We start from the raw sequence: 25,135 nt of genomic DNA on the forward strand, positions 1-25,135 counted from the left end.
TGATATGATCTCCTGCAGAAGTCAATCTTAAGTGATGAAGCAACTGATGAGGAGCTAGGAAAGCCAATTATTATTATATCTTCCTTCTGTAGCTGAAGTTTTCATAAATCAGATTCAACCTGTCTGACAGCACAGTCCCTGGCTTTAGAAACCATTAATCAGAAGCTGACAGTCACCGTCGCTCCATTTAGACACAAAATGTAGAACTGTAAAAAGAATAAGAAATGACTAAAATTATGAAAGCCCTTTTATGATCAGCTCTGAAAGTCAGAAAACATTTGAGAGAAGTCACAGGAGGATACATGGAAGTCATAAGGAAACATCATCATGTCCTTTTCTAAGCTCTCTCAGTTTGCAAAGGAAATAAAAATACAAGGTAACTTATGGAAAAATTCAGGAGGAAATTACAGGACATATGGTTCAACCTAGTAGTATCTACAGTTGACACTTCATGCACTAGAAATTAGTGGTTAGCAATACAAAGTCACAGTGCTCTTCAGCAAAGAAGGAGAACAAGGCAAGCATCTGCAACTACTTGTATTGGAACTAGCTTGGAACCCAGCTAAAAGACAGGAAAAAATTTTAAAAACATTTACTCACGCAGTGACAGCAATAACGACATTTGAAGACAATGTTTACAGATGTTTTTTTAGAGTTGTATTTTTCTTGAAAATGAATTTCAAACCAAATTATTTAGTAAAGCTATAATAACCATAGCAGATAATAAATGAGATGTGGTTTAATAAATAAATATGAAAATACCGTATTTTCTTAGAAGTAAAGAAAAATCATCTGGGATATTCAAGGGCTCTTATTCATTGCCCTGTTCTCTATTCAGCTATGCATCTGAACAAAGCATATTTCTATTTATCAGACAAACTGGAAAACAAGAAAAACTTTCGATTGGTCAAAGAATATGTAAAGGAGTATGTAAAATGAAATTGCCTTAAACATACTCCCCTGTCTCCCAGACTATGAAATACAATAAACAGGAAAAATCAGATTGATTCTGTGATCCTTCTGTAGCAGCCAGCACAGTTACCCATGAAGAGGCTATAGAAGAGCTAAAAAATTGGCATTGAAAATGTTACAGGAGTTAAATTTAGGCTAGATGGGCGCTACAGAAAGCAAGGGCAATACTCTCAATGCTACAGTATTGTACTCAATCTGTCTCTAACTCAGAAGACTCTCTCGTAGCCAACATCTGCACTGCTCGCTTCCTAGTGAGGGCTGTTGTGTCCTTTTCTGCTGACGAAAATCCCCTTATGTCACATGCTTTTAATAGCTTCCTTATCTCTCACAAAGTGTGCCTAATAATACCACAACCACGGCATCTTCTTAGGAAATTGGGTTCCCTGTCTCTGCTTTACTCCCTTACAGCCCTCCCACTTCTTTTAACACCCTTCTTTTAACTCATAAAGCAGTTGAACACTTTAAACAACCTTACAGCATGTGGCTTTGCTTCGCTTTCAATAAAAGGCTGTTGGCTGAACAGGTGAATTAAGATAGTTTCTTCCCCATCTAAAAATGCAAACTCATTTCAGCAAAGAATTCAACAGCTCAAATTCCATTTTCAAAATAAGCAGTGACTATTCAAAAGAAGTCTGTAGCTCTTGGATGCTCGAGCACCAAGTCTACTACATGAAGAAGCCTCCCTTGGTTTTCCACAAGAGCTATTCCACTGAGAACTTCTCCCACGTCAGACTTGCATTGTGTAGCTTTTCTATTTAAAATGAAACACTTCAGTGAAACGCTAACACTCAGCTGTGCACCGCGCTTCTTCGTCAGTCATTGAGCAAATTATCCACCGAGGAGTGCAGCTGCTTGTCTGCCTGTGAAAAAGCAGGCTTGCTTCCTCAGCCTGTGAAAAGGCTCCACGACACATCCAAGCCTCTTTCAAGGCAGTTTTATTTCTCAAAACTCAAATATAAGCACAGCGTGAAACCACAACTGCTCCTCAGCTCATACCAAACCAGAGCTTTTCGAAGTATCTTTACTTCAATTGCTTTGCTTGTATATTTACTTCAGCAGCCCACCTCTGTACAATATCTGACCCTTTCCAGCAGAGACGGGTAACGGTAGGGGGCTGGCTGGTCCCAAGGTCAGTGGCCTTTTAAAAAAAGGCATGGGGCCCAGTCAAGGGACAGCTCTAATACAATTCAAAACCAACATGTCTCTTAGTTCTCTTATTTTCTTGTTACAAATGGCCTGAATTTTAGAAAATATTTCCCATCCCTCCTTCTTTCTCTATGCCCAGCGCTTCTTCCTTCTCCTGCCCCAAGAGTTTATCTGCATAGTGGTGTGTTTAGGAGAAGACCTGCAGCTCCCCCTGATTTTTAGGAGTCTGTCTGTATCCTGCTTTTATTGTTTTGGAACTGAAGTCCCAATCCTGAAAGGAGAGATTCATATGCAGAGTGCCTACACCCTTGTTTGTGCCCCCTACCAGATGCGTCCCTGCATCTTCAAAAGCCTACATACCTTAAAAATCTGGACACCGAGTGTCTGCAGATGTGCTTCAGCATCTTTCTATCAACCTCTTTTTGGCTGTGTTTTTATGCTTTGCACTGGACAGGTAGGCTTTAACATACTGCTATTCTGGGGCTGTGTAAAGGGGCAAAATAAAACACCAACAGAATACTGCAAGATTTAGAATGTAACGGCAGCGAGCAAATGTGCAAATGCACTCAGCTCATAATTTATTCTGTTTAGAAAAAAAACCACCTGCAATCCTTTAGGCAGAAATTTTCTTCCAAAGAAAGGAGAAAATACTTGGTTCCCTGTCTTGTATGCTCACAGGTCCTGCATGTCATTGCAGTGCCTGTGAAGGGCTGTTAGTGAGAGAAGAAAAGCTGACTCCTTCCACTTCAGCATCCTGTTAAATGCTATTGTTGAAGAGAAAACATGCACAGCTGGCCTGCTTCCCCAGCCCAGAAAACTTCACTCTTCCACTCAAATCTCTTTCACAGCACAGTTTTAGTTCCAGCCTAAATCTTTGACAAAACACCAATCAAAACTGTTTCCCTGTCCAGCCAGAGCTGGAGTGCTTGGGCTCCACCTCTGTAATTTTACTGCAGGATCCTCTCTTCTTTTCTGACAGCTTTAAAGGGAACATTCAGGCAGTTCTCAACTAAGTCCAATAAACTGCTGGGCCTTAGTGAGGAAAGCTGACTTATTAACCCTATAGCAGTATCATCATCTCCTATTTAAACGCAGGAATACAAAGCACGAAGGCAGCAAACAAGTTTGAGAAAGGCTATCTGCTCTCTCACTTCCTCATCCATCCGCAGACAGCCTTCCCCACTGATACTGAGTCCTTCAGACCACTTCCCCTCTCTCGTCTTCACTGCAGGCTGCCCACAAGACCCTATCAGCAAGCACAGAAGTATCATAGGAAAAGTATTTAAGGCAGTGGTCAGCAGTTTCACAGTCAGCTGTTCCCTCAAGGTGCTCTCAATTTGAATTTGTGCTATAAATAAGAGAAGTCAATCAATTCCACAGGACCAGATGTTCCTGCACAGCCTAGTAGCAACAGGCATATAGAGCTTGCTTGAAAATCGTTGCTCTGTGTAACTACTGGGTTTTGTATCCTATGGCTATATATAGCAATATATTTAAACTTACCCTGGATCCCAAATGCATGCCAGAATGCAGCGCACAAACAAGGAAACCAAAGATACGGTACTATGCGTTTAATTTTTAGTCACAAACTTCCTTTCCAAATGCAGACTGTGGTAACTTAGCTTGAAGTACCTTCAAATGAAGCTTCCAACAACAGTTTCTAAATAGCTATAAGAAGGTTTGACCATAAATTTGTCGGTCCAAGAGCTTTCAGCAGAAAATGACAATTCAGAAATGTTTCACAGAAAGGTTGTCATTTCAGTGAGCTTCCTACGTGACCCAGTGAGCTAAGTCCAATGAATTGCTGACCAGCCAAAATTTCTGGTAGTCTACTCCAGTATGTGGCATCTTAGGATCTTCAGGTTCTTGCTGCAAAAACAGAAGATGGACAGACCTGGAAGCTCCAGCCCTACCTGAGGCTCACAATATGGGCTCTGAAAAGGACTGAATTCCCCTCCAAAGCCACCAGCATTTGCACTATCCCTGCCAGGGCAGTTGCTGCCCTGGAGTTTTTGCCCCTGAGATCTGAAGCCCACTATTCAGTTGCACTTCTCATACTCATAAGTATGTCTGGTAACTCTGATAGGAAGCCAGGAGTTAAGAAGCAAGGAAGCTATGGAAATCACTGGAAATGCAGATTTCTAAGTTCTCAGGCTCAAAATCATTTGGAAATTCTGGAAATAAAGTACTCTGATTATTCTGAAAACCTTTTTCAGACCTCCTACTCAAAAAGTCACAATTTTTACATGCTCTGAAGTGCAATAATCATTGCTATCCCTTCTCCCTCAGTTTCAGAATGACAATCAGTAAGGGAATTCCAGCTTTCAGAAAATTCTGGGTGCAACTGTAAACCAAGACACACTTTGTAATTACTTTGAGAAAGGCAAGAAATCTCCGGTAAAGTCCAGAAACTTAGCTAGGCTTCCCAGATACCTTGTTTTTAACCAAGCAACTAATTAAAATCCACCACACTGTAACCTTCCTAATTTGGAGCTAATAACATGGAAACCCACAGCAAATTATTGCTGCCTGAAGATTAGCCACAAGTAAACACAATAGAAAAATAAAACCTCTGTACTCCATTCTTTGATTCATTGGAAAAGTGTAATTTACTTTAAATTCTAAGCATATGTTTATATTTTTGTAGTACATTTTAAAATAAGCAGGATTTTTAATACACTGAGACTTCATTAAATCTAACCTTTGGCGATTAAGGCATGCTGTGAAGCGAGGAGTGAGTGCTATTTGTGAAATGTATATTGGTGAAATACCAGCTAGTTAAACTCTATTGCCTTTTGAAATTTTGTCAGCAATAACAATTCTATTATCTGGGTACCTAACCATCACCTTAGTGTCTAAGAGCCTTAATTTAACTTCCCAGAAAAAAATAAAACATTGTAGCTGTCTGTGTTTGGAGGGAACACAAACTGGCAAACATACCACTGTTTTGAATTCAGACACTTGCCACAGCAGCCAGTCTTCGTTAAGCGTGTACAGGGCTTTGCAAGTTATTGCGTCAACAGGTCCTTTGTTTATCCTCTGATTGAGGGTTGTCACTAGCAAATAGAAAGGTTCACCAATTGTCTCCTAGGACATGAAACAAATGCAAGGAACATGTTTATTTTTGTAATCATTAAATAGGCATGAATAACTAGAAAAAAAAACAAGTGTGACAAATTATTTTCTTTTAACTAACTTGTCATCTTGCAATTAGAAAAGAAAATCCCTCTGAGCAGATTTATCTAGTTATTTGTTTAACCTCTATCCTTTCTTTTCAGTGTGAAAGTCTCATGCAAATAGCAAGAGACAGCTGGAGTGTGTGGAAAGAGAGCTCACAGCCCCTCGCTGTGCACAAGCATGCTACAGACAAGCTGCTCCTACTCCACCTGGCAGACGCTTCCTAGTTCCACCAAAGAGCGAGTGGGGGGTGAGATGTGCGTGTATTCACATGCATACTTCAGCTATTTCTTCCGTTTTCAGTCTTGTGAGAAAACAAGCTAACAACTAGTTTGCTTTTGAATTAGCATCTCCCCTTGTTGTCCCTGAAAAAACGCTTTGGGAGCAAGGTGGTGGGACATACATTGGTGTATCAGCGGAAGAGGGAATGAAACTGGGGTTTCCCTCTCCTGCCTGAACCCCAGGCTTTGGGAAAGCACCTGAGAAAGGAAGGATGGAACTTTGTTTCCATGTGACACCATTCCTCCAGCCTGGCTAAGGCACCTCACTAGCACAGCTCTGTAAAGATGACTGGTGTATCAAGAACAGATCTCTGACAGTTCCTTGGCTCTCTCCTGGGGTTCCAGGAAACCTGTGAGCTGCTGAGCCTCAAACAATTCTGCTGCTGTATTAATGCAAAGACTGATATAAGTGATACCAACAGTGCGATACCATCACACTGGTAAGAGAGACAGGAAGCACAACCAAGCACTGAAACCAAGAACAAAGTGCTACCAAGTGGGCTAAAATAAACAAACAGTAAAATGAAAGAAAATGCTTATTTTGTTTCCACTTGAAGTTATTTAGTTCTTGAAATCTGCAATGCTGTTTGAAGGTTAAAAAGTCTGAATAAAGTTTAATTTTCCAAAAGGCGGTATTCCGTAAATCTCCACTGCGTGGTAGCTTTCCAACAGCTTGCACAGAAAAGTACAGTTGCATTTTAACAAGTGTCTCAGTCTTTTAGTATGATCGCAATACATCTCATGGAAATGAAATAGTGACATGAGAAAACGATATGCTAGAACTCCAAAATTACCTAAATCTCAGCCAAATAAATGACATGATCATCACTTACAGACGCGCTCTTTTGCTACATCCCATTCATGATAAGTCACCTAAACTAGAAGAGCGCACATTAATAATGTTACATGTTAGATTGAATGCTTTAAACTGATCCCTCTAACAATTCCTATGGAAGAAACCAGTTTAAAAGTTTCTTTTCATATTACATAGTGAAAAAATGTACACATACCCGCAGAAATCCAGAAAGGCAGACAGACATCCAGTTTGTCAGCAATTTTTCTACCACAGATTCAGTTCGTCTGAGCAGGAGCTTAGGCTGTACATTGCTTGATTGCTCCATCAAGTCCTTTGTCAACACTTCCAAAATATGGGTTAGATAAACTAGCTTAGTTTGTAGTGCAATAGTCAAGAAGGATGCCAACAAGCACCTGTTAAAAAAAAAAAAAAAAGAAGAAAGAAAAAAAAAAAGAATGCTATAATATTTGGAATTTCTCTTCCCAGTCATCTTTAATAAATGAAATACACTTTAATGCAGGAGTTTTTCCTCCTCAGGCACAGAAACTGTCCACTGATCTCTACAAAAATATAAAAAATGCGAGTCCATCTGCTCTTGTGATTATTTCTTAAACACAGAATTTGTGTCGCTAAATTTAATTCTGCAGAACAGCACCTGCTTCAGTGACAGAACATTTCTAAACTGTAGAACTGTTGATCTAACTGCAGGAAGTGCTTACAGTTTTGAAGTGAGTTTTCCTGCTCCTTTGCCTCTTTGTTTACATGTATAAACATTCTGATTTCTCTTTAATGGCTTGTTTTAATGGCAATGTTTTCTCTTCCTCAGTGTGTGCAGATGGAGAAGATGGAAAAATGCTCTGGAGTAATGCAAGCTTGTTTTGCAAGAAGTAGAGATTACATTTGTGTGCTACAATCCATGTTGTTTTTTCCTGCTAATTCTTTGTCTTGAAGATGATAAGCATAATCATACTATACCTGTCTTTCACAGAGAAATTTTTCTGCTTTTCAAGGGTGTGAATGAGAGTAACAAGAAAGTTCTTGTTACAAATTAAAGCATGCAACATGTTGAAGCTTTCATCCTTGCTCGTTTGGTCTCTGCTCTGGAATAGTTAAACAAAAATAAGCAAACTGTAGTTTGGCTATGATGGATTCTTAATGCTCAGAAAAATGGTAAGCAACATATGGGATAAGATCCTGGCCTCATTCAAATCAGAGGGAATTTTGCATTTATGACATGGGTCTTAGGATTTTACCAAAGATGCATTTGCGTTTGTGTACAACGCAGAGTACACACATGCAGAGCATACATTTTCTGACATATACACAAAGTAATGCCAATACTTAAGTTTGCCTGTCATTTCCCATGACTAGATTCTGTTTATTTTTATTTCATTAAGTCATAATATACATTGGGTAACAGCGTCTTATACATCAAATTCTTTTTATACATAAATCCATGTAACCCTCCTCATGGGGGAAAGAGAACATACTGAAAATGCAATCTGATGTGTTCTAGGACAACATTGAGATAAGGGATACAATCACTCTTGAAAAAATATTTATTAATTAAGGCATATCACACTACATCAACTTACCTGTGGCATGTCTTCACTGAAGATGGATGCAAAGCCTCCTGACTAAAATATAAGACAGGTGATATTTATCATTCTTAACGTATACCAAAGTTTCTAACACATGTATGTTAAACACACCAAGTGCATGTTCCTGACAGCATGTAACTTGAAATAAAACAATGGAAATGCTGGCTTCTAAGGCAGCTATAACATAAAAAGTCTACACAGTAACTTTTGCAAGTTCACTGCCGAGGTTCTCTGAAAACTGAAGTCTCAAAGATGACCTGGTATTGACTTCAGTGTTGCTGTGTGTGTTACTCCATGCTGCTGAGCTGCAGGAAAAGCTGTTTATTACCCTCATCTACAAATGTGCTGGTGTGCAAGGGGTGCTACAGCCTGCATCCTTCTTGGACAGCAATGACAGCCTTTGGTATACAGGGATTCTGTCACAGAGTGACACTTGAGTTCATCTGCCTCCATTCATTTCAAGGCACTTTATGAATGTTCACTAATGAACTCTCCAGGAGGTCCATGCTGTCAAGTCTCCAGAGAGGCACAGGTGGCACCACACATCCAGTCCTAGCAAGAGCTCTCACGATAAGGGAAGCCCCCAGTTCTCAAATACCTTGTCAACGCCTCTTGTCTAACTCTTACAGCCTGTAGGGTCCCAGCACAGCTGCATGTTCCCAAAGAAGCACCCTTGAGCAATAAATTCACACTAGTAACATTTACTGTCGTCTGCTTTATCTGTGATGGTGGCAGCCCCTAGTTTCCATATAGAATCATAGAATCACAGAATGGTTTGGGTTGGAAGGGACCTTCAAAAATCACCTAGTCCAACCCCCTGCCATGGGCCATATTTCAGTAAATCAGGTTACTCAAAGTCCTGTCGAGCCTGGCCTTGAACATTCCAGGGATGGGGCATCCACAGCTTCTCTGGGCTACCTCTTCCAGTGCCTCACCACCCTCATCATATAGAATTTCTTCCTTATGTCCAATCTAAATCTATCCTCTTCCAATTTAAAACCATTGGCCCTCATCCTGTCACTACAGGCCCTGGTAAAAAGTCTCTCTTCGTCTTTCTTATAAGCCTCCTTTATATTGAAAGATGCAATAAGGTCTCCATGGAGCCTTCTCTTCTCCAGGCCGAACAACTCCAACTTTCTCAGGCTTTCATCATAGGAGAGGTGTCCCAGCCCTCTGACCATTCTTGTGGCCCTCCTCTGGATCTGCTCTAACAGGTCAACATCTTTCCTGTGCTGGGGACCTCAGAGCTGGACGCAGTACTCCAGGTGGGCTCTCATGAGGGCAGAGCAGAGGGACAGAATCACCTCCCTTGACCTGCTGGCCACACTTCTTCTGATGCAGCCCAGGGTACGACTGGCTTTCTGGGCTGCAAGTGCACATTGCCAGCTAACATCTAATTTTTCATTTAAATAACTGATTTTTCATCCCTCCCTTTCCTCATGCCTCCTGTTCTCTTCTCCCCTACCATACTCTTCTTCCTCTTCCTCTACTCGCTATTCCCATTTTTCCAGAACTTCTTCAGCACCCCTAATACCACCTACCAATAAAACACACATACATAGAGCGAAACAACCAGAACCACGTTAAAGGTTAAAAATGCTTGTGAACAGGGAACAGGAATGGTAGCATTAAACCAAACAATGCAGGACACTGAGGGAAAACAGAAATAATAATCCAAATCTAACAAGTAAAGCAGAAATCGGGCTGAACATAAGGAATATTTTAAGAATAGATGTAATATCCTTTTAACACCTACAAGCATTAAGCACAAAACAAAAGCTATCAAGCCAGATTAAATAAAGAAAATTGAAGCAGCAGAAAGTGAGAAGCTCAAAATGAAGGCAGGTCCATCACTCTTAATTTTAGGTATATCTGACTCCCTCTAAGCAACTCATCCCATCCTGAGACAGATGTCTCAGGCAAGTGGGATAAAACACTTTCTTGAGCTGCCTGTCTCTGCACTGACTACAGAAGATGCTCAGTGAACAGCTTTGATGTCCATGTTTAAACAGCTTAGATTAGATGAGACAATACCCACTGAACACACCGTAAGGCAGAAAGAGTACAGTACGGACATCTTTCAAACACATGAGGTTAGTGAGGCAAGTGGTGGTTTTTCACTTTGACCCTTTTGTAAACCCTTCTGACACTTGGTTGCAATCTACTACACCATCGCCTTTTCTGTTCATCTGTAATATTTGTTTAGTCAAGCACCGCTCTCCTACCACATTCATACAGCACGAGGCATGTTTGGACACTTCGCAATGTAAACAATAAGTACTTAGCAGGAAAAATTGGTACACAGTACGTTAAACAACTTGCCTGACACCACATGCCTGTAAAGAGCTAATAGCGGCAAGTTTACCTTTGTGGTACCGGTATTTCAAACTGAGACAAAATCTAACTGGAGTCATTTTCAGGATGTACACTAGCATGAGACTTGCCAAGGCAAAACAGGAGCCCTTCCCTTTCTGACATCACATAATGCAACAGAGTGGCAGACTTCATGCCTTTTTTCCTTTCCTTTTTATTTGCATAAAGCAAAGCATTTCCACCCAGACAGCTTCTACAGATTGCTACTGTTTTGACAGGGGACTATCACTAGGAAAAGATATATTCCTGAAAATAAAAACTTTGTTTTAATGATTATATGCCTGGCAACAAAACAAACTGAAAGGAAAGAGATGCAGAAAGTAAGGTTTCCTTGGTCCACTTTCTTCAAACCTCCGAGTGACCCCATAAAAATTAGATTGGGGGCATCACAGCAGTACTAGAAGAGATATTCCCAGTTTCCTTTGGTGTAAGAACTGGACTTGAAGTGTACAAAGATTATCCATATATAATTGTTGAATATTATTCTGCCTGAGTATCTGGTATTTGGTGTTATACCAAAAAAAGGCTCTGATTCTGCACTATCAGATGTTTAACTTTATCGCAATGAGCTTTTAGTGGGATCCCACACGGTGATGAAGTGAAGCAGTGTGCAGATAAGACTGCAGGACTGAGCCACATGAAGAGTAGTAGATACTTTGCATACATACCAGCATTACATACCAGCTACACCCTAAAACACCACAGCACTAACCAAGGGTTTCTACTCATTGGTGTCAGTTACACAGCTAAATATCACCAGCTGAGATCACAGCTTCTGCCAATTACTAAATGCCAGTAAGCACTGCTTAACATCATGGTATAATTTTGAAAGCTGTGGCAAATGCACTTATCAGCATCGTAATGTGCCACATATGCAAAAAAACAGCAAGAGAAGTAAAACAGTCAAGAGAAGGCCTCTTCAGTCCTCTGAAGAAGTGGCACAAACTGCTCCAGAGAACAATGAAAAATCCACCTCTAAAGTGGACAGTATTTGCGTACTTACGTAACTTTTAAGCATTTGACCTGCACTCCTTTGAATCAAGGTCTTACCATTTCTGTCAGCAGCTCGGAGTAGAAAGTCAACATGACCTTAGAGCCATTTCTTCATCCCACAAGTCTAATTAGGAAGTGTCATGATGTTAGCTAGCATGTTAGCTAGCCTGACTGTTACTTTAATTAGCTATAGCACGGAAAGTGAAAGCATGAGAACAAAAAAAGCAATGGATAAATTATAGCTTAGTTGGGATGGCCTGAAAGGCAAGCAGCTGGGCAAAAAAGAAATGGATGCACACACAACCCTTGAAAATTCAACAACAGTGCTTTATCTACAACATTTAGGCTTGCTTAAATATAGACATGTACAGCTGTAAGTGTTCTTTGGTAATTCTTGATTTAAGAAAAGTTTCTTGTGAAAACAATGTGCAATTACTGTGCAGTATTTAGTTCAGTTATTTGATCCTGACCTTCCTAGGTTCTTCATTATTAGGCAGGGCTGAAAGACTGCAAATTATTAGGCTGAAACTGAAAGACTTGCAAATACTTACCTCTGGAAAGAAAGTTCTAAGAGCAAAGTGTTTGTAGTCAAGGAAGGGAACAGTTCCAAAACTATCCACCACATCTAATTCATCCATCTGCAGTTCAGCAAATCCTGAAAAAGCACCCCCCGGCCCCACCCAGACGGTTAGTTTAGTTGACACAAAATCATCTTCACAATTATAACTTGGACCCAATAGATGTTCCTTAAAAAACAGTTTTCAGGGAAGAGGGGTTGGTTTTCAAGCTGAAGCCCTTATCAGCAGGAAAGTACCAATCCATTTTCCCCTCCCCCACTTTTGTTGAAGGAAATATTACACACAATCCTTTTAGCTCAGTACAATCTGCTACTGCTGTGCACACCAACATTAAAGAGGAACTCTGATACAACACAAAAATATTCTAACAGCCATAAAATTAAAATGTTTATATAATGTGAGCTTCTTGACAGTTTCATTTCAGAAATTATGCTGTACTTAAGCTCTATAAAGCTATTTAGACCTACCCTCGCGTATTTCCTTCCGAATCTCATATTCCAGCAGTTCAAGTTGCTGACTCTGTTTACGAGTTAACTCTTTGGATTTGTATCTAGTTACTACAAATGCCACTAAAAAGGGAGAAAAAAAGATGCTCAGTACAGAAACTGCAGAACAGACAACCCCTATGCAAGACATATTTTAATATTATTTTAAGAAACAGAAAGATTAATATACGTTTGCACTCTCTAGGAGGATATCAGTGTGCTAGTACCCATGAGCCCTAGTTATCTGGATGTAAACCCCAATACTGAATAAAAACCATTCCCTTTAACAAGGTGTTAGAATTGTCAATGCAATTTTACTTGAAAGTACAGCACACCATGCTATGTACAACCTGCACAATGAGACACAGAATCTAAAAAACACTTCTACTACTAGCAACCTACTTAAAGTAGCACTGATTAAACACAAAAAACAGTTGTTTTGAACAGGAAATCCACTTCCAAATTGTTAACTTCTCTGAAGCGTATTTAGAGAGAGTAAAGGCACGAGACATGGTTCCTGTAAAGGTAATGCACTTTTTAAAAAGAAAGCAAACCAAACAAAAGAACAAACCCCTAAAATTATTACAACAGATTGAAATTTATCAAATATATAACCAGGTCAAAACATTCAGAAAAAAATGAATGACAAAAAGAGAAGGAGATAACTGTTTACCCCCCTCAATTTACTAATGACCTACAAATTCATGAATGATCCAAATGAGACTGAGCAGAAACACCACAAACACTTCCTGAGGATAAGCAGTTTGTTAGGGAACATCTGCCCCAGGGACAGGAGGGGAGCCCAGCTCTGAGAGCTGGAAGGGCCCAAGTTGTGACACAAGGATGTCAGTCCTATGGCTTGCCTCAATTAATGGTGCTGAGCAATCCCAGCAGAACAGCCAAAACTACTGTCTTGTAAAATGCTGTAGCCTGGACAAGATGTACTTCACCACCAGACCAGAGTTAACTTTGTCCGCTCTTACTGGGAAAGGAGGAAAACCACCAGACTGTTTGTGACAGTCCCAAACGTGTGTGTGTATGTATATGTGTTTATGTGTCATGATTATACCCCTCAGCAAATAAAAAACTGAAAACACATTATTGTACTTACCTATAATGACACCCACTACAATAGGCAGCAAAATAAGAACATATAAATATATGTGTGATGATGTTGGTTTGACTTCATGCTCAAAATTTCCTAATTTGACCTGAAAAACAATAATGTCTGTGTTAATAGAGGACAGGTATTATATCAGTGCTTAAAATGACATTTAATGTATATAAAAAAAAATAATGTATTTGAGGCACATGAAGGACCCTGGCTCTGCAGATTATTGGGAAGACAGCAGCTATTTGGGAAAACGTATGTGGACCAAGGCAAACTTAACGTTTACCGTATTTGATGTTTAAGTGGGATAAGAGAGCAGCGACAAGAGAAAAATTTGGATGTCCTCATGCAGCATAAAATTTTGCCATTGCTCTCACTGCTAACCAGGGCCCTGAAATGAATGGCAAGATCTGACCTCTGGCTGGCCAAGTGGCTCATGCACTTCATAATCACTGCTAAACGTTCTGGTATTTTGAAGCAAGGAAGGTAGGTGTTGATAGTTAAAAACATTCATTTGCACTCACAGTGTTCCTCTGCTGAGCAGAAAAGTAAGGTAAGACTCACGCTAATAATGAAGGAAGTAAAATTTTTGACAGACGTGTTGCCCACAGCACTCTTCCCTATTTCTTTGCAGAAGTTTCAACCTCTTTATGTAGGATGTAAGGCATTCCTGAAGGTCCGCTTGAGAACAAATACAATACATGTACAACATCCCCCAACAGCCACCAGGCTTGTCAAAGGCAGGACAGGCACTAACTCTTAGGAATACACGGAAGTGCTGAAGTCTGCCAGATGCCAAAATGAGGCATTCACCACTGATAATTATGGCAGAAGAAATTTCACAAAGGAGGATCTCAAAGAGGACTGTGAAAGCACATAAATAAAGGGTAGCTAAGACTACAAACAGACTAGAAGTAAAGATACGCTTTGACACAGAAAAAGAATACCACCAAGTGCCAGGGACAGAAATAAGCCTGAGATAATTGAAAAGGAGAGTTGGGTTGAAATTATTTTGGGTTACAGCAGGGAAGGCAGAGATCTGGTGATTTCAATCACTGACTTGTCACAGGAGGTGAGCAGCCAGGGCAGCTGGACACTGCCAACTGGATAGTCACATCGCAGCTACAAGGACATGAGCAAGCAAAGAAACCCCACAGCGCTAGAAGGACACAGCCTTTGTATTTCTGGGGCTACAAAGAACAGAAGACAAAGCAGCCTATTTCCCCCATCAAATATATTGTTTCCTTGGTTGTATATGTGTTTTTACAGTTCCTATACAAAGTACTTTTGGTCTGAGCCTTCCTAGGATCCCATTTGCCTTTTCTAAGGCTGAAATGCATTGGTGGCTAAATACATTAATCATTCCATGATTAATACACCTGCCTTTCTCCACTTGTCATGTCCAACCAAGTGTTCCTAAAGCAGAAATTCCTGTTACTCATTCCTGCTTATTGAAAACTGAGGCAAAGCATTCGTTTAATTTTCTGTTCATACTTAGATTATCTTTAATCTTCATCATAACCTTCCTACTCAGTGGCTCCATTTCTTTCCTTATCTTTTATTTATCTTGCTTATGAATCATGGACTAAATAAGGTACACCTGAATTCATCTGATTCCTATTTCTAAATTCATTTCATTCTTCCTGCATGACATTATAAAATCTCCTCTGGACTGGTAATGCCTCTGAGCTTTATGTCATCAGCAAATGTCATTAGTGCATGCCTTATTTTTGTGCTCAAGCCACCAGTGATATTAAATAATATCTGTATGAAAATCAACATTGCCCAGAGTCAGATCCCCACATGCAGCATCCAGTTTTTTTAATCCCTAGCGTCTTCATAATCACCATGTTAAGTAGTTTACTGAATGACTTCCAGGTACATGTCATCTACCACTTTTCTGTTGAGGAAACCACTCATCTTACCAAATAAAGATATCTAGCATAATCTGCTTTTACTAAAAAGAAGTTGACAATTATCCCATTTTCCATTTAACTCCAGGTCTTTCGTGAGTCCCTCATTCAAAACACATTATAAAGCTTTACATAGAGCTAGATTAAATCAGCAATCTATTTGCCTAGTTATTTTTTTTTCTTTTAAATACCGGTTTTATGTTTGCTGCTCTCCAATCATACAGTACCTCTCCTGACTCTACAGTTTTATTTAGAATCTTTCCCACTAAGCCTACAATATCATATGCCAGTTCTTTCTCAGTGCTGTGATGGGAATGATCCAGTCCCAGCTGTCCTGAGCCCCTGGATCTATCTGAATCTTCCTTCTGTCACAAGAGCATCGTTTTCTTCTGTGACACCTCCATTCAGACCGATCATCCTGTCTTTGACCCCACACTCAATATCCTCTTTCTTCCTGAAAACTAAAGCAAGAGACACGTTTATTCTTGGGCCTTATCTATCTTTTATACCCAGCTTAACCTTTCTTCAGAGCGGCCCTACTTCTTCTATGATGATTTATTTATAAGATTGAAAAAACACATGATTATTTCCTATTTTTACATTTTTCTTGATGTTGGAAAAAATAATTCTTAAGGTATCAGAAGTGAAATGTTATAACTATTGCATTCAATTTGCCTTAGTGAATTGGTGACCTTTCTATCACAGTCACTGCTATGAAGCTTGCAGGATGAGCATGTGATACTGCAAGGCAACGCTAATATTTAAATGCAACACCAATCTCAGAAAGGCTTTTCCATGCCATAACTGGCTCAGACGGCAGGATCCACAGATGGGGGATCAGTTAACAGTGATATGAAATGCAGAATAGCTTCGTTAATCTTTACTATGAGCCATATGCCTTGAAGTCAATAGAGTTATTTCAGTTTTATACCACCATACACTACAATAAGAATCTGGCATCATTTTTTTTCCCTCATAAATGGTGACAATTGCTTTTTAAAAAATTCATATCTTCATCTTATTCATGGAGCAAATATCTTAAGCTTCCATTTAGCTTTGACATCCATGCTAATGTGCTTATATTTGGGGCTGGCTTTGTGCCATATGTTCATAGCATTTTGGGCTTCCCGGTATACACTGAATTTTACCCGCATTTTCACTCAGAAATGCCTTCCCTCTGCCTTAGTGGTGATCACCATGCACACTGTTCAAGATCCTTATCTACTTTAGTTGGAAAAAGTGAATGGGACGGCCACACCGCAGCAGCAGATTGCTTACAGATCTAAGATGAGGGTCTCCCCTGGAGCCAGTGATGCTTTATCGGTGATGTCTGCACTGCAGCCAGAGGTCTGACAAGCTACTGCTCTCCTGGAGCTCAGCAGCAGTGAGTTCAGCTTGGCCTGCAAAGCCTACCTCTGACACGACAGCCGTAACCAGACAGCACAAGAACTCAGCACTGTTAGTGGTACCTAAGCCAGGCAGGCGTGCTCAGATGCGAGGAAGATAACCAGACTACAGAGTACCAGGAGAACAAACACATGCATCCAGTTCCGCCCTCTATAAAGAGTATTCATGACCAGAGCACTAACGCTACATTTTGCTACATTTGCATAAATATCCAAACACTGTTAAATTGCAACAAAAGGGAATTCTACTTACAAAAACTTTCACAGTGGAGAAGTCAATCTTGTCTGTTACTTCCCTTTTGAATTTGCACAGTATGGTGCTACGGTCTGGTTTTTTGGTAATATTTTGGATGCTGAACCATATCTTTTTGGTCTGTGCACCATCCATATAAGACAGATAAATCTCTACCTCAGTTTTAGAAATATTCAAGTTGTCATTTTCTTTCTAGAGGGAAAAAATTTAAGATAATAAACAGTCACTAGACGCGGTAAAAAGTAAAATGATCCCCAATGATTATTTTAATTAAGGAATTGTAGTTATTACTTTCAAACTTACGTATATTTTTAATTCCAGATCAGGATCCAGCTCAGTGTGCAGCTGGTAGTTAATGAACACTGGGTCAGGATGATAGTGTAATTTGGCACATGGTATAAAGGTAGTTTCCACTTTCAACATCATATCCACAACTTTACCCTCTGTTGCATGGCTCAGGATTGGCGTTAAGTAATGATATTCAGACTCATTTCCAGGATACCTAGAGACCTAGAAATGCAATAGCAAAGTTGTAACAGTCATTAAGCACTCAACAGTGGGTACAATTACAAACAGAGGCACTCAAAATCATTTTAACGTCTTCCTGACTTCACACAGATATCTGCTAAACCTCTTCTCTGCGACCAGGGCTGCATGCAGAGCACCTGGGAAAGTTTCTGTGTTGAGCTTGTGTCTACCTTTAAGCACATTTATCACACACTCTGCACGCTGCTGTAAGGCTGATTGCACACTGCTAAGGCAGCTATTTCCCGCAGTGAGACAGGAATAGTGACGGTGATTTCTTCTTCCTTCCCCTCAATGCAGGTGACAAGAGAAGAGCAGGACGAGCTCTCCAGCACCCCTAGGCATTGGCTCTCCCGGCTTAACCCTTCATAGAGGGGAGTTGCTCTAGTCACCCCCCTCCCCCATTGGTTACGCCATGGGGTAGTCCTACTGTTTTCTGGTCTCTGTGCTGCAAGCCCAGGAGGCAACAGGGTGCCCACCTCCTCACAGCCAAAATCAGCTCCAATCTCCTGCCCCTTGCTGAGGCAGTGGCACCATTTGGGTCCTCAACACAAGGGCAGAGAGAAGTACACCACCCCCTTTTCCAACACATCCATATATGGAGGCTGGGGAGGTTCAAAAAGGACAAATTTGGAGCAAGTCTCTAGCGCACAGAAAAAAAGGCTCAGGGAATTATGGGAATTATGCAGGAGAGCAGCTTATCCGTGATCCTGTACTGAGAATGTGTGCAACTGTAATCCTACAAGTGGTCATATTTATTTTAGTAGGGTGACTGATGTGTGCCTGCAAGTGTTTGAAAAATACTGAGGTCCTCCTGAAACTTTAGGAATAAAACCTAATCCCTTGAAAGACCTCTATTTGGTATTGTAAACGGGATTAAGACTTACGGTGAGGTTTGATCTCTGGTCATCTGAAATAATCACACTGTCCACCACATTAAAATTTCTACCAATCGTAGTAATTTTGCGACCACCACTGTAAAAAGAAAAAAAAAAAAAGGGAGAGGAAGGGAAGTTAATATTATCTGTTTTCCCACAGATAAATCCTGCATTAGGGCTTCAGCCGTGAAGAAACTACTCATGTGCATTTTGCTTTGGTAACAGCCAATATAATGAAATCAAACTGCAGGACAAGATAATTTGAGCTATAGAGTGTACTTCCATTATTTCCTCATAATGTAATGGTAAATGCTTTTGCTACCGCAAAACCAAATGACTTGATAGCATACACATGCATATCCCTTTTCAGGGACTCTCCACCTTGTTTTCTATTTATGGAGTCAAAGAACTAGACTGTGATTTAATATTCTGTCTTGAAGACCTGGTATTTCACTGCCCCAGAGCAGCCTCGCCTGTGCTTAATTCCTGCCTTCTTCAGGACAAACCGATGGTGCCAGGCACCTCACAGGAAACATTCTCGGACGTGTTCAGACCATCTGTCTCAGCACACACAATGGTGCTTGTGTCTGAGGGTCTGGCTCACAATCTCTGCTGAACGCAGTTGGAGTGGTTTAAGGTATTATTAATTTCCAGCTGCCTGAGCTGCCCCTCACCTGGAGATGAGGGCATGAGTCCTAGCTGCTCAGCTGCTGCAGCTGCCAGACCAACTTATTACCTCAAATCCACACTTGCCAGCACTTGATGCCAAGACATCAGATTAAGAATGTGAAAGTGGGTAAAAACTGTGCAGGCACAGGGACAGGTGGAAAGCTGCGCCGGAGAATATCTTAAAATCACCCTGTAAGTCTTTCACTGGAGCTATGAGTCTCCCACAGAATACAGCGAAGGCTTGAAAAGGGTTGTTTCAGCTCTAGGGAACCCGGTCCTAAAGCAAGTCTGAGCAGTGGTGATTATTTTCACTTCATTTCCAATGCGCTAATACTTTATGCTGTTTCAGAGGTGAAGGTATATTAGCATCAAGAAATCAAAGTTAATTGGAGTTTGAATTTATGCGTGCTACCCATATTTTAGATTTAGCTTTAGTATGAAATTACTATTTTTGAAATAGTGGATGGGCAAAAAGGAGTTTACAGAATCCTGCAGAACACAGAATCCGTCTTATAGCTATCATGACCCTATCTGTATGTTAAATGTTAAATCAGTTGACCAGCATAAATTCATCCTCCACAACAGGTCATAGCAGTCATCCAAGTTTATATCAGCTGCGGTCTGGCCAAGGAAGGAGGCTTATAGTGGCTCAGTGGGACTACATGTTAATAAATACAGAAAAATATAGAAAGACAAATTTACCTGATCCAGGAGGTATTTGGTGTGATTCCAAAACAAAATGGTACTGAAACATAATGTAGGGTCATTGGTGGTGAACATTTTTTCCCATTAGCCTGTATACATATTCTTTTGGCCTCTTTACGTGTTGGTGGGAGAGCAAATGTCATTTGTGTATCGTTTAGTACATTTCTAACTCTAATGCTGAAGGAGAAAGAAAACAGTCAGATGCCGAAACACAGATACAGATGCCACTATGTCACTCATTGGTGTTACTACACAAAACCTATAACCTAAAGCAAAGGATGAGGAGAGAAGAGGAATTAATCTCTCTTTGAGCTACCAGATGGAACTGGAAAGAGAGCAGGGAGTGAAAAGACAAAGTAGGGCATCTTTTGAATGAAGTTGCTATGTGTCACAATAATCACAGAAGACGGTACAGATATTGGTGTTATAGCCTTAGGATGAGGCTATGTAACGCAACGTGTGATTTTGCTGTGTAAACTGTGTACTTTGCAGTGTAATTCTCTGGGCTACCAACACATTAGCTAGTCAAGAATGAGAATCTTCAGTTTCCTTTCCTTTCTTCTTTTTCTTTCTCTTTCCCTTTCCCTCTTTCCCCCCTCCTTTCTCCCTTTCTCTCCTTCCTCTTTTTCTCTCCTTCCCTTTTTCTCCTTCCTCTTTGTCTTTGCTTCCTCTCTCTCCCTCCTTTCCCTCTCTCCATCCTTCTCTCCTTTTGTTTTCTGTGGTCCCCAAGAAATTCACGGTTGAACTGAAAATTTAACTGTACCATATGAATACTTTTTCAAGTGCTAGCTATGTAAAACGGTCTTGGTAATTACAGGCAGCCATTGCAGCTGCACCTGAAAATGACTGATTCAGAATAAGATAGCCTAATTATCTAGAGGGTTACATTGTGCAATCATCAACAGAGAAAAGTACATGCTGTTGCACGAGAGATTCCCTTCCCTGGCATGGTGTCTGTGCTTTCACAAGCAGCATCCTAGAACATATGGGGGATATTTTGAAGCAGAGGAGAGTCAAACAAAAGCTGAGGCTTTCCTGTGATCTAACTTCTTGTTGCCTGCTGCAAGGCACAGAGGGCCACAGGTACTGAACTGCCATAACTACTTCTGAGAGCCACCCAGCTACCCGCCTATCCCTTGTATTGTACCCAAACACCAAATTTATTTCCAACCTTTGGGAATTTAAAGTGGAAGTTTAACTAAAGGAGTGCACAGTACCTCCCCCTCTGTTGAGGAGAGGTCCACGACAACTGTTCACACAACTGTATTGCTAGGGCAAAATGGGCATAATTTTCACCATGCAAAGTAAACAGTAATATTTTTCAGGGCTTAACTCACACATCTGGTTTACAGCCAGTGATTCCAGTCAGTATCATTTTTATGCCTGATGCACGTGTAAAGTTTTCTCCTTTGACTGTTATTTCACTTTTGCCTAATGTAGAAATCCACAACGGTTCAATGGAATGAATGCTGATATGCTATTAGAAAACAAAGCAAAACAAAATCTGGTTATAAAGAGGCTAGGCAGTTAAACAACAACTGCAAAAACAACCACCACTCAGGAATGTGGGTTTTATAGCACTAGGATACAGTTTTCTTATTAATTTCATATCTCGTTAAGCCTTATCCTGGGATGTACTGTCAACCACAACTTATTTACAAGCCAACTATTTTTACCTACAGATTTTATATTTCAATTTATCTCATAACAAAGTTGCCCAAAGGAATCACAGTCTGACATACTAGAAGGTAAGTATCTTAAAAACCCAGCTTGAAATTATACATTTTGTGTGACTGTTGAAGAACTAAGAAACAATGCTAGACAATACCCTCGATGCTGTCACTATGAGAGATCAGAGAAACAAATGAAGGCATCTCTCAAGACCTGAAAAGGGGAAGCAGGGTCAAATCCTAGAATGAAAAGTCAAGAAAGAGCCCCAGAATTAGCTTTATTAGAAAGCTTTTTCAAAGTCATACATAGAGCTAAAGGTACAACACGACTGTAGGGATTTTTTCAGTATCCCATTTTGACGCTAAGTTTACAAATCTATTTTCCAGCATTTAAGAATAATCCTAGTTTGCCATGATGCTGTCACAGTCTTGCAGAAATGTGGCCAATTTTTAAACTGTGCTTTTCTTTGTGTATCTTTATATTTACTTATCTTAAGTTACTAACACTACTGAGCAAGAAGAGAGATTTTTTCCCTAGTGTATTTACTTGATACATTTGACAGCATCTCATGTTTAATCAGTTTTGCTGCTTCCCCAGTTTTATAATCACACAGACTGTTTCCTCTCTATGTATCTTTCAGATAACAAACTGAAAACATTAAAAAAAAAATGGAAAATACACATGTGAAACCACAAACTGTTTGGGACCTTCTCAGGCAAATGATTTCTAGCTTGCTTTTAGACTGTCTATAATACTAGTTTAAAATTAGGTTTTAGAGTATCTTGATTTCTGCTGTGATCCTGATTTCTGCTGTGCACCTGTGGACACATATCCCCTGGGCAGATCAGCCTTCCCGACTCTGAGATGGGTGCTGGTGCAAAACCTCTCGGAGAAGTCCTTGCCACAGGGTTTTTCTCTCCGCTAATCTTTTCATGTACCCAGAGTAGTACCAAGCCTTCGGGCTGGTGGCCTGAGGGGACCACAGGGGTCAGATCGCCATCCACTGCAAACACAGCATTTGCCCACTTCAGAAAGGTCCCTGACATGTTGTCCCCACATGCTACCACGGCCTGCTGAATGCCGGAGAGCTTGGGAGCAAATGTGAGACCTGTCACAACTGATCGAAAGCTGCAACTTGTGCCTTAGGAGAGGGCAAGAGAGTGCAAAGGCTGGGGCCAGAGGGCCTGCTAAAGGGCCTCCAAGGTGACCTCTGGTATGGCTAATGGAGGAGGGCAAAGGAAACCCCTGACAAGCAGCCTGAGGGAGAAAATTCACTCCCACACTGACCGGGAGATCAGTTTAACCCTTCGTATGCGAGCAGGACAACTGAAGCAGAAATCTGAGAGATCAAAGCCAGAGAAGCACCAGCACTTTTCTCCACCTGTGTCCCGTCCCTCTGCTTGTGCCCAGCCTCCAGCGCACCAAGGACAGTCAACATCCTCACACAAATCCAGAAGCCAAATACTACAGAAAGGAGTAAAACACTGCTTGGGGGTTCTCACTGGTAACCAGCAGGGAGCCCTGAAGCACAGGAATAACACAGTATGACACAAACATGCAGACTTCCCCCAGAGCTGCATCAGTGTTGTGAGCCCCATGAGGGAAATGGCAGCCATTCCCTGCCCAGGGGTGCAGCGCTTCAGGGCTCCCCCTCCTCTCTCTGACAGGCACCGCACACCACCCACTGGGCACCTCAGCTTAGCTTGCCTTGTTTCTTTCCTTACACCAAGAAGAAATGGCATTAAGAATGGTTTACTCTGGAGTTTCAGTCTCCCCTGAAATCATGCCTTCCCTGCAGCTACACAACATGGACTCCCTCACCAAATCCTGCCTCGGACTCATGGTGTCAGCACAGTCGCTCGCAGCCAGCCTCGGCTACTCAAAGAGCCTGCTTCCAGACTTGACCGCTTTGGTCCGCGACACTTTCCTCGGCAGCAAAAGAAACCTTGAATTTCCTCAGTGAATGCGGGAGGGACCAAGCGTCCTTGCTGGGGTCTGTGGTGCTCATTTCCCCAGCGCCATAGAGCCGCTGATCTTCCGGTCACTGCGTGGCAGGGGGGAGAGACACCCGGCAGCAGGAGGGAAGGGAGACAGTGGGAAGGCAGTAGGATATTTACAAAAAAATCACTAGTTGTGAGGCATGTGATGAAAGCAGCGCAAACCCGCGGAAAGACATACAGCAAGCGAGCACCAGCTCCTCAGGTAATGTAAATCAGCACAGCCCTGTCAACTTCAGTAGAGCTCCACGTTTCTGAACTGCAGCCCCCCAGTCCCCTGGACAGCCCAACGCTTCCCTGGGGTGGTGTAAACAGCAGCAGCCACATCCTCAGAGGTGTGGTTAGCATGGCTGCAGGCCGCAGCCGAGATATCTGGCAGCGGCCCAGGTTAAGCAGCCTCTGCCACCCCTGGGAGCTGAGCCCCTGCCACCCCAGGGAGCTCGTCCCCGCGCCGGCACTGCCTCTCCTGCAGTGCTAGCACGGGGCCCCAAGGCCATAGGAAGGACTGGATTGGGGAACCAGCCCAGATGAAAAACAACCTGCCGAAAGAAAATGGTTATTTCCAGCCAAATCAGTTCCCTGGCCAAGGGTACTGGCACAATAACTCCAACTGCTGCTCCGGCGCAGGAAGGGGGAAGGTGCAGCATGGAAACCAGCCGCCGGAGTCAGGAGGTGGGCTGGGGCTGCCACTGAAAAAAAACCCTGTATTAAACTAAATGCTCAGCTGGGGTTGTGGGAAAACACAAATCCTCTTTCTCAGCCCTCCACTAAATTCTCCTTAAAGCACAAGCAGTCAAAAGAGAGCAGGATTTCAAATGCAATTTCAAGCCCTCTGAATGGATCAATCACTTCTAAATAAACATCTGCCTTTGGACTGCCTCTAGTGCTTTCACTGCCTTGTCCATCACTGTCTTTCCAAGATAAGGCGTGTGGAAGAAAGCCATCTCCCAGGCAATTCCAACTATTTACCAATGTCAAATTAATGCACTTGGAAGCAGAGCAAAGAAGAATTTCCTCTGTTCTTTCACCAGTCATAATGCTTTATATGCAGACCAAATCCAGAATATTAATGCTCAGAAGCACAAGTATTACAATCCCACTCATCTCTGAAGAAAAAAAAAAAAAAAAAAAAGGATTTAGGGATTTTCTTTAAGAAATCTCATCTGAACAGCTGAATTTAAGAGGTAATTCTTGTCTTCACAGGTAAAAGTTTGGGTAGTTCTAACGAAATGTTTAGAGATAAGAACACAGTTGCTATTTATACCAACCGTGCTACCACTCACAGAAAAGCAGAAACCAAAAAGTGTAGGCAGCAAATCTCTATGTACTGACTCATCAGTCAAATTTCTCTTCACTACTCATTTCTTTCCTAACACCTGCATGTCATAAGCAACCACTGATGACAAGATCGCTCAGTTTTATGAAAAAATAAAACCATTTTGGCACCATAAAGAATGAAGGGATAACCTCGTGGTTAAAGGGCTGGCCTACGAGGAAATCATATAGACTGTACGCTCACATACAGTCTATATGATTTCAATAGAGAACTCAACAACCAGATTAGAAGGTACACTCCTTCCTTTCCAGTGATCCAGCTTGGGCAGG

General features: G+C 41.3%; 1 protein-coding gene across 1 annotated transcript in view; it reads right to left on the reverse strand.

Moving 5' to 3' along the window:
- PLXNC1 (plexin C1) overlaps positions 1-25,135 on the reverse strand; it is a 72,717-nt gene that overhangs the window by 19,012 nt on the left and 28,570 nt on the right. Inside the window, exons 10-21 of the mRNA XM_054204734.1 lie at positions 21,200-21,339; positions 19,860-20,039; positions 18,498-18,585; positions 17,389-17,595; positions 17,086-17,277; positions 13,514-13,613; positions 12,385-12,486; positions 11,891-11,994; positions 7,968-8,009; positions 7,348-7,472; positions 6,587-6,785; positions 5,059-5,205 (exon numbers count right to left, since the gene is read on the reverse strand). Of these exons, the coding sequence (XP_054060709.1) occupies positions 5,059-5,205; positions 6,587-6,785; positions 7,348-7,472; positions 7,968-8,009; positions 11,891-11,994; positions 12,385-12,486; positions 13,514-13,613; positions 17,086-17,277; positions 17,389-17,595; positions 18,498-18,585; positions 19,860-20,039; positions 21,200-21,339 (1,626 nt within the window). The remainder of the gene's footprint in view (positions 1-5,058; positions 5,206-6,586; positions 6,786-7,347; positions 7,473-7,967; positions 8,010-11,890; positions 11,995-12,384; positions 12,487-13,513; positions 13,614-17,085; positions 17,278-17,388; positions 17,596-18,497; positions 18,586-19,859; positions 20,040-21,199; positions 21,340-25,135) is intronic.

Source organism: Rissa tridactyla, chromosome 1 (genome assembly GCF_028500815.1).
Source record: "Rissa tridactyla isolate bRisTri1 chromosome 1, bRisTri1.patW.cur.20221130, whole genome shotgun sequence".
NCBI classification, from domain to species: Eukaryota; Metazoa; Chordata; class Aves; order Charadriiformes; family Laridae; genus Rissa; species Rissa tridactyla.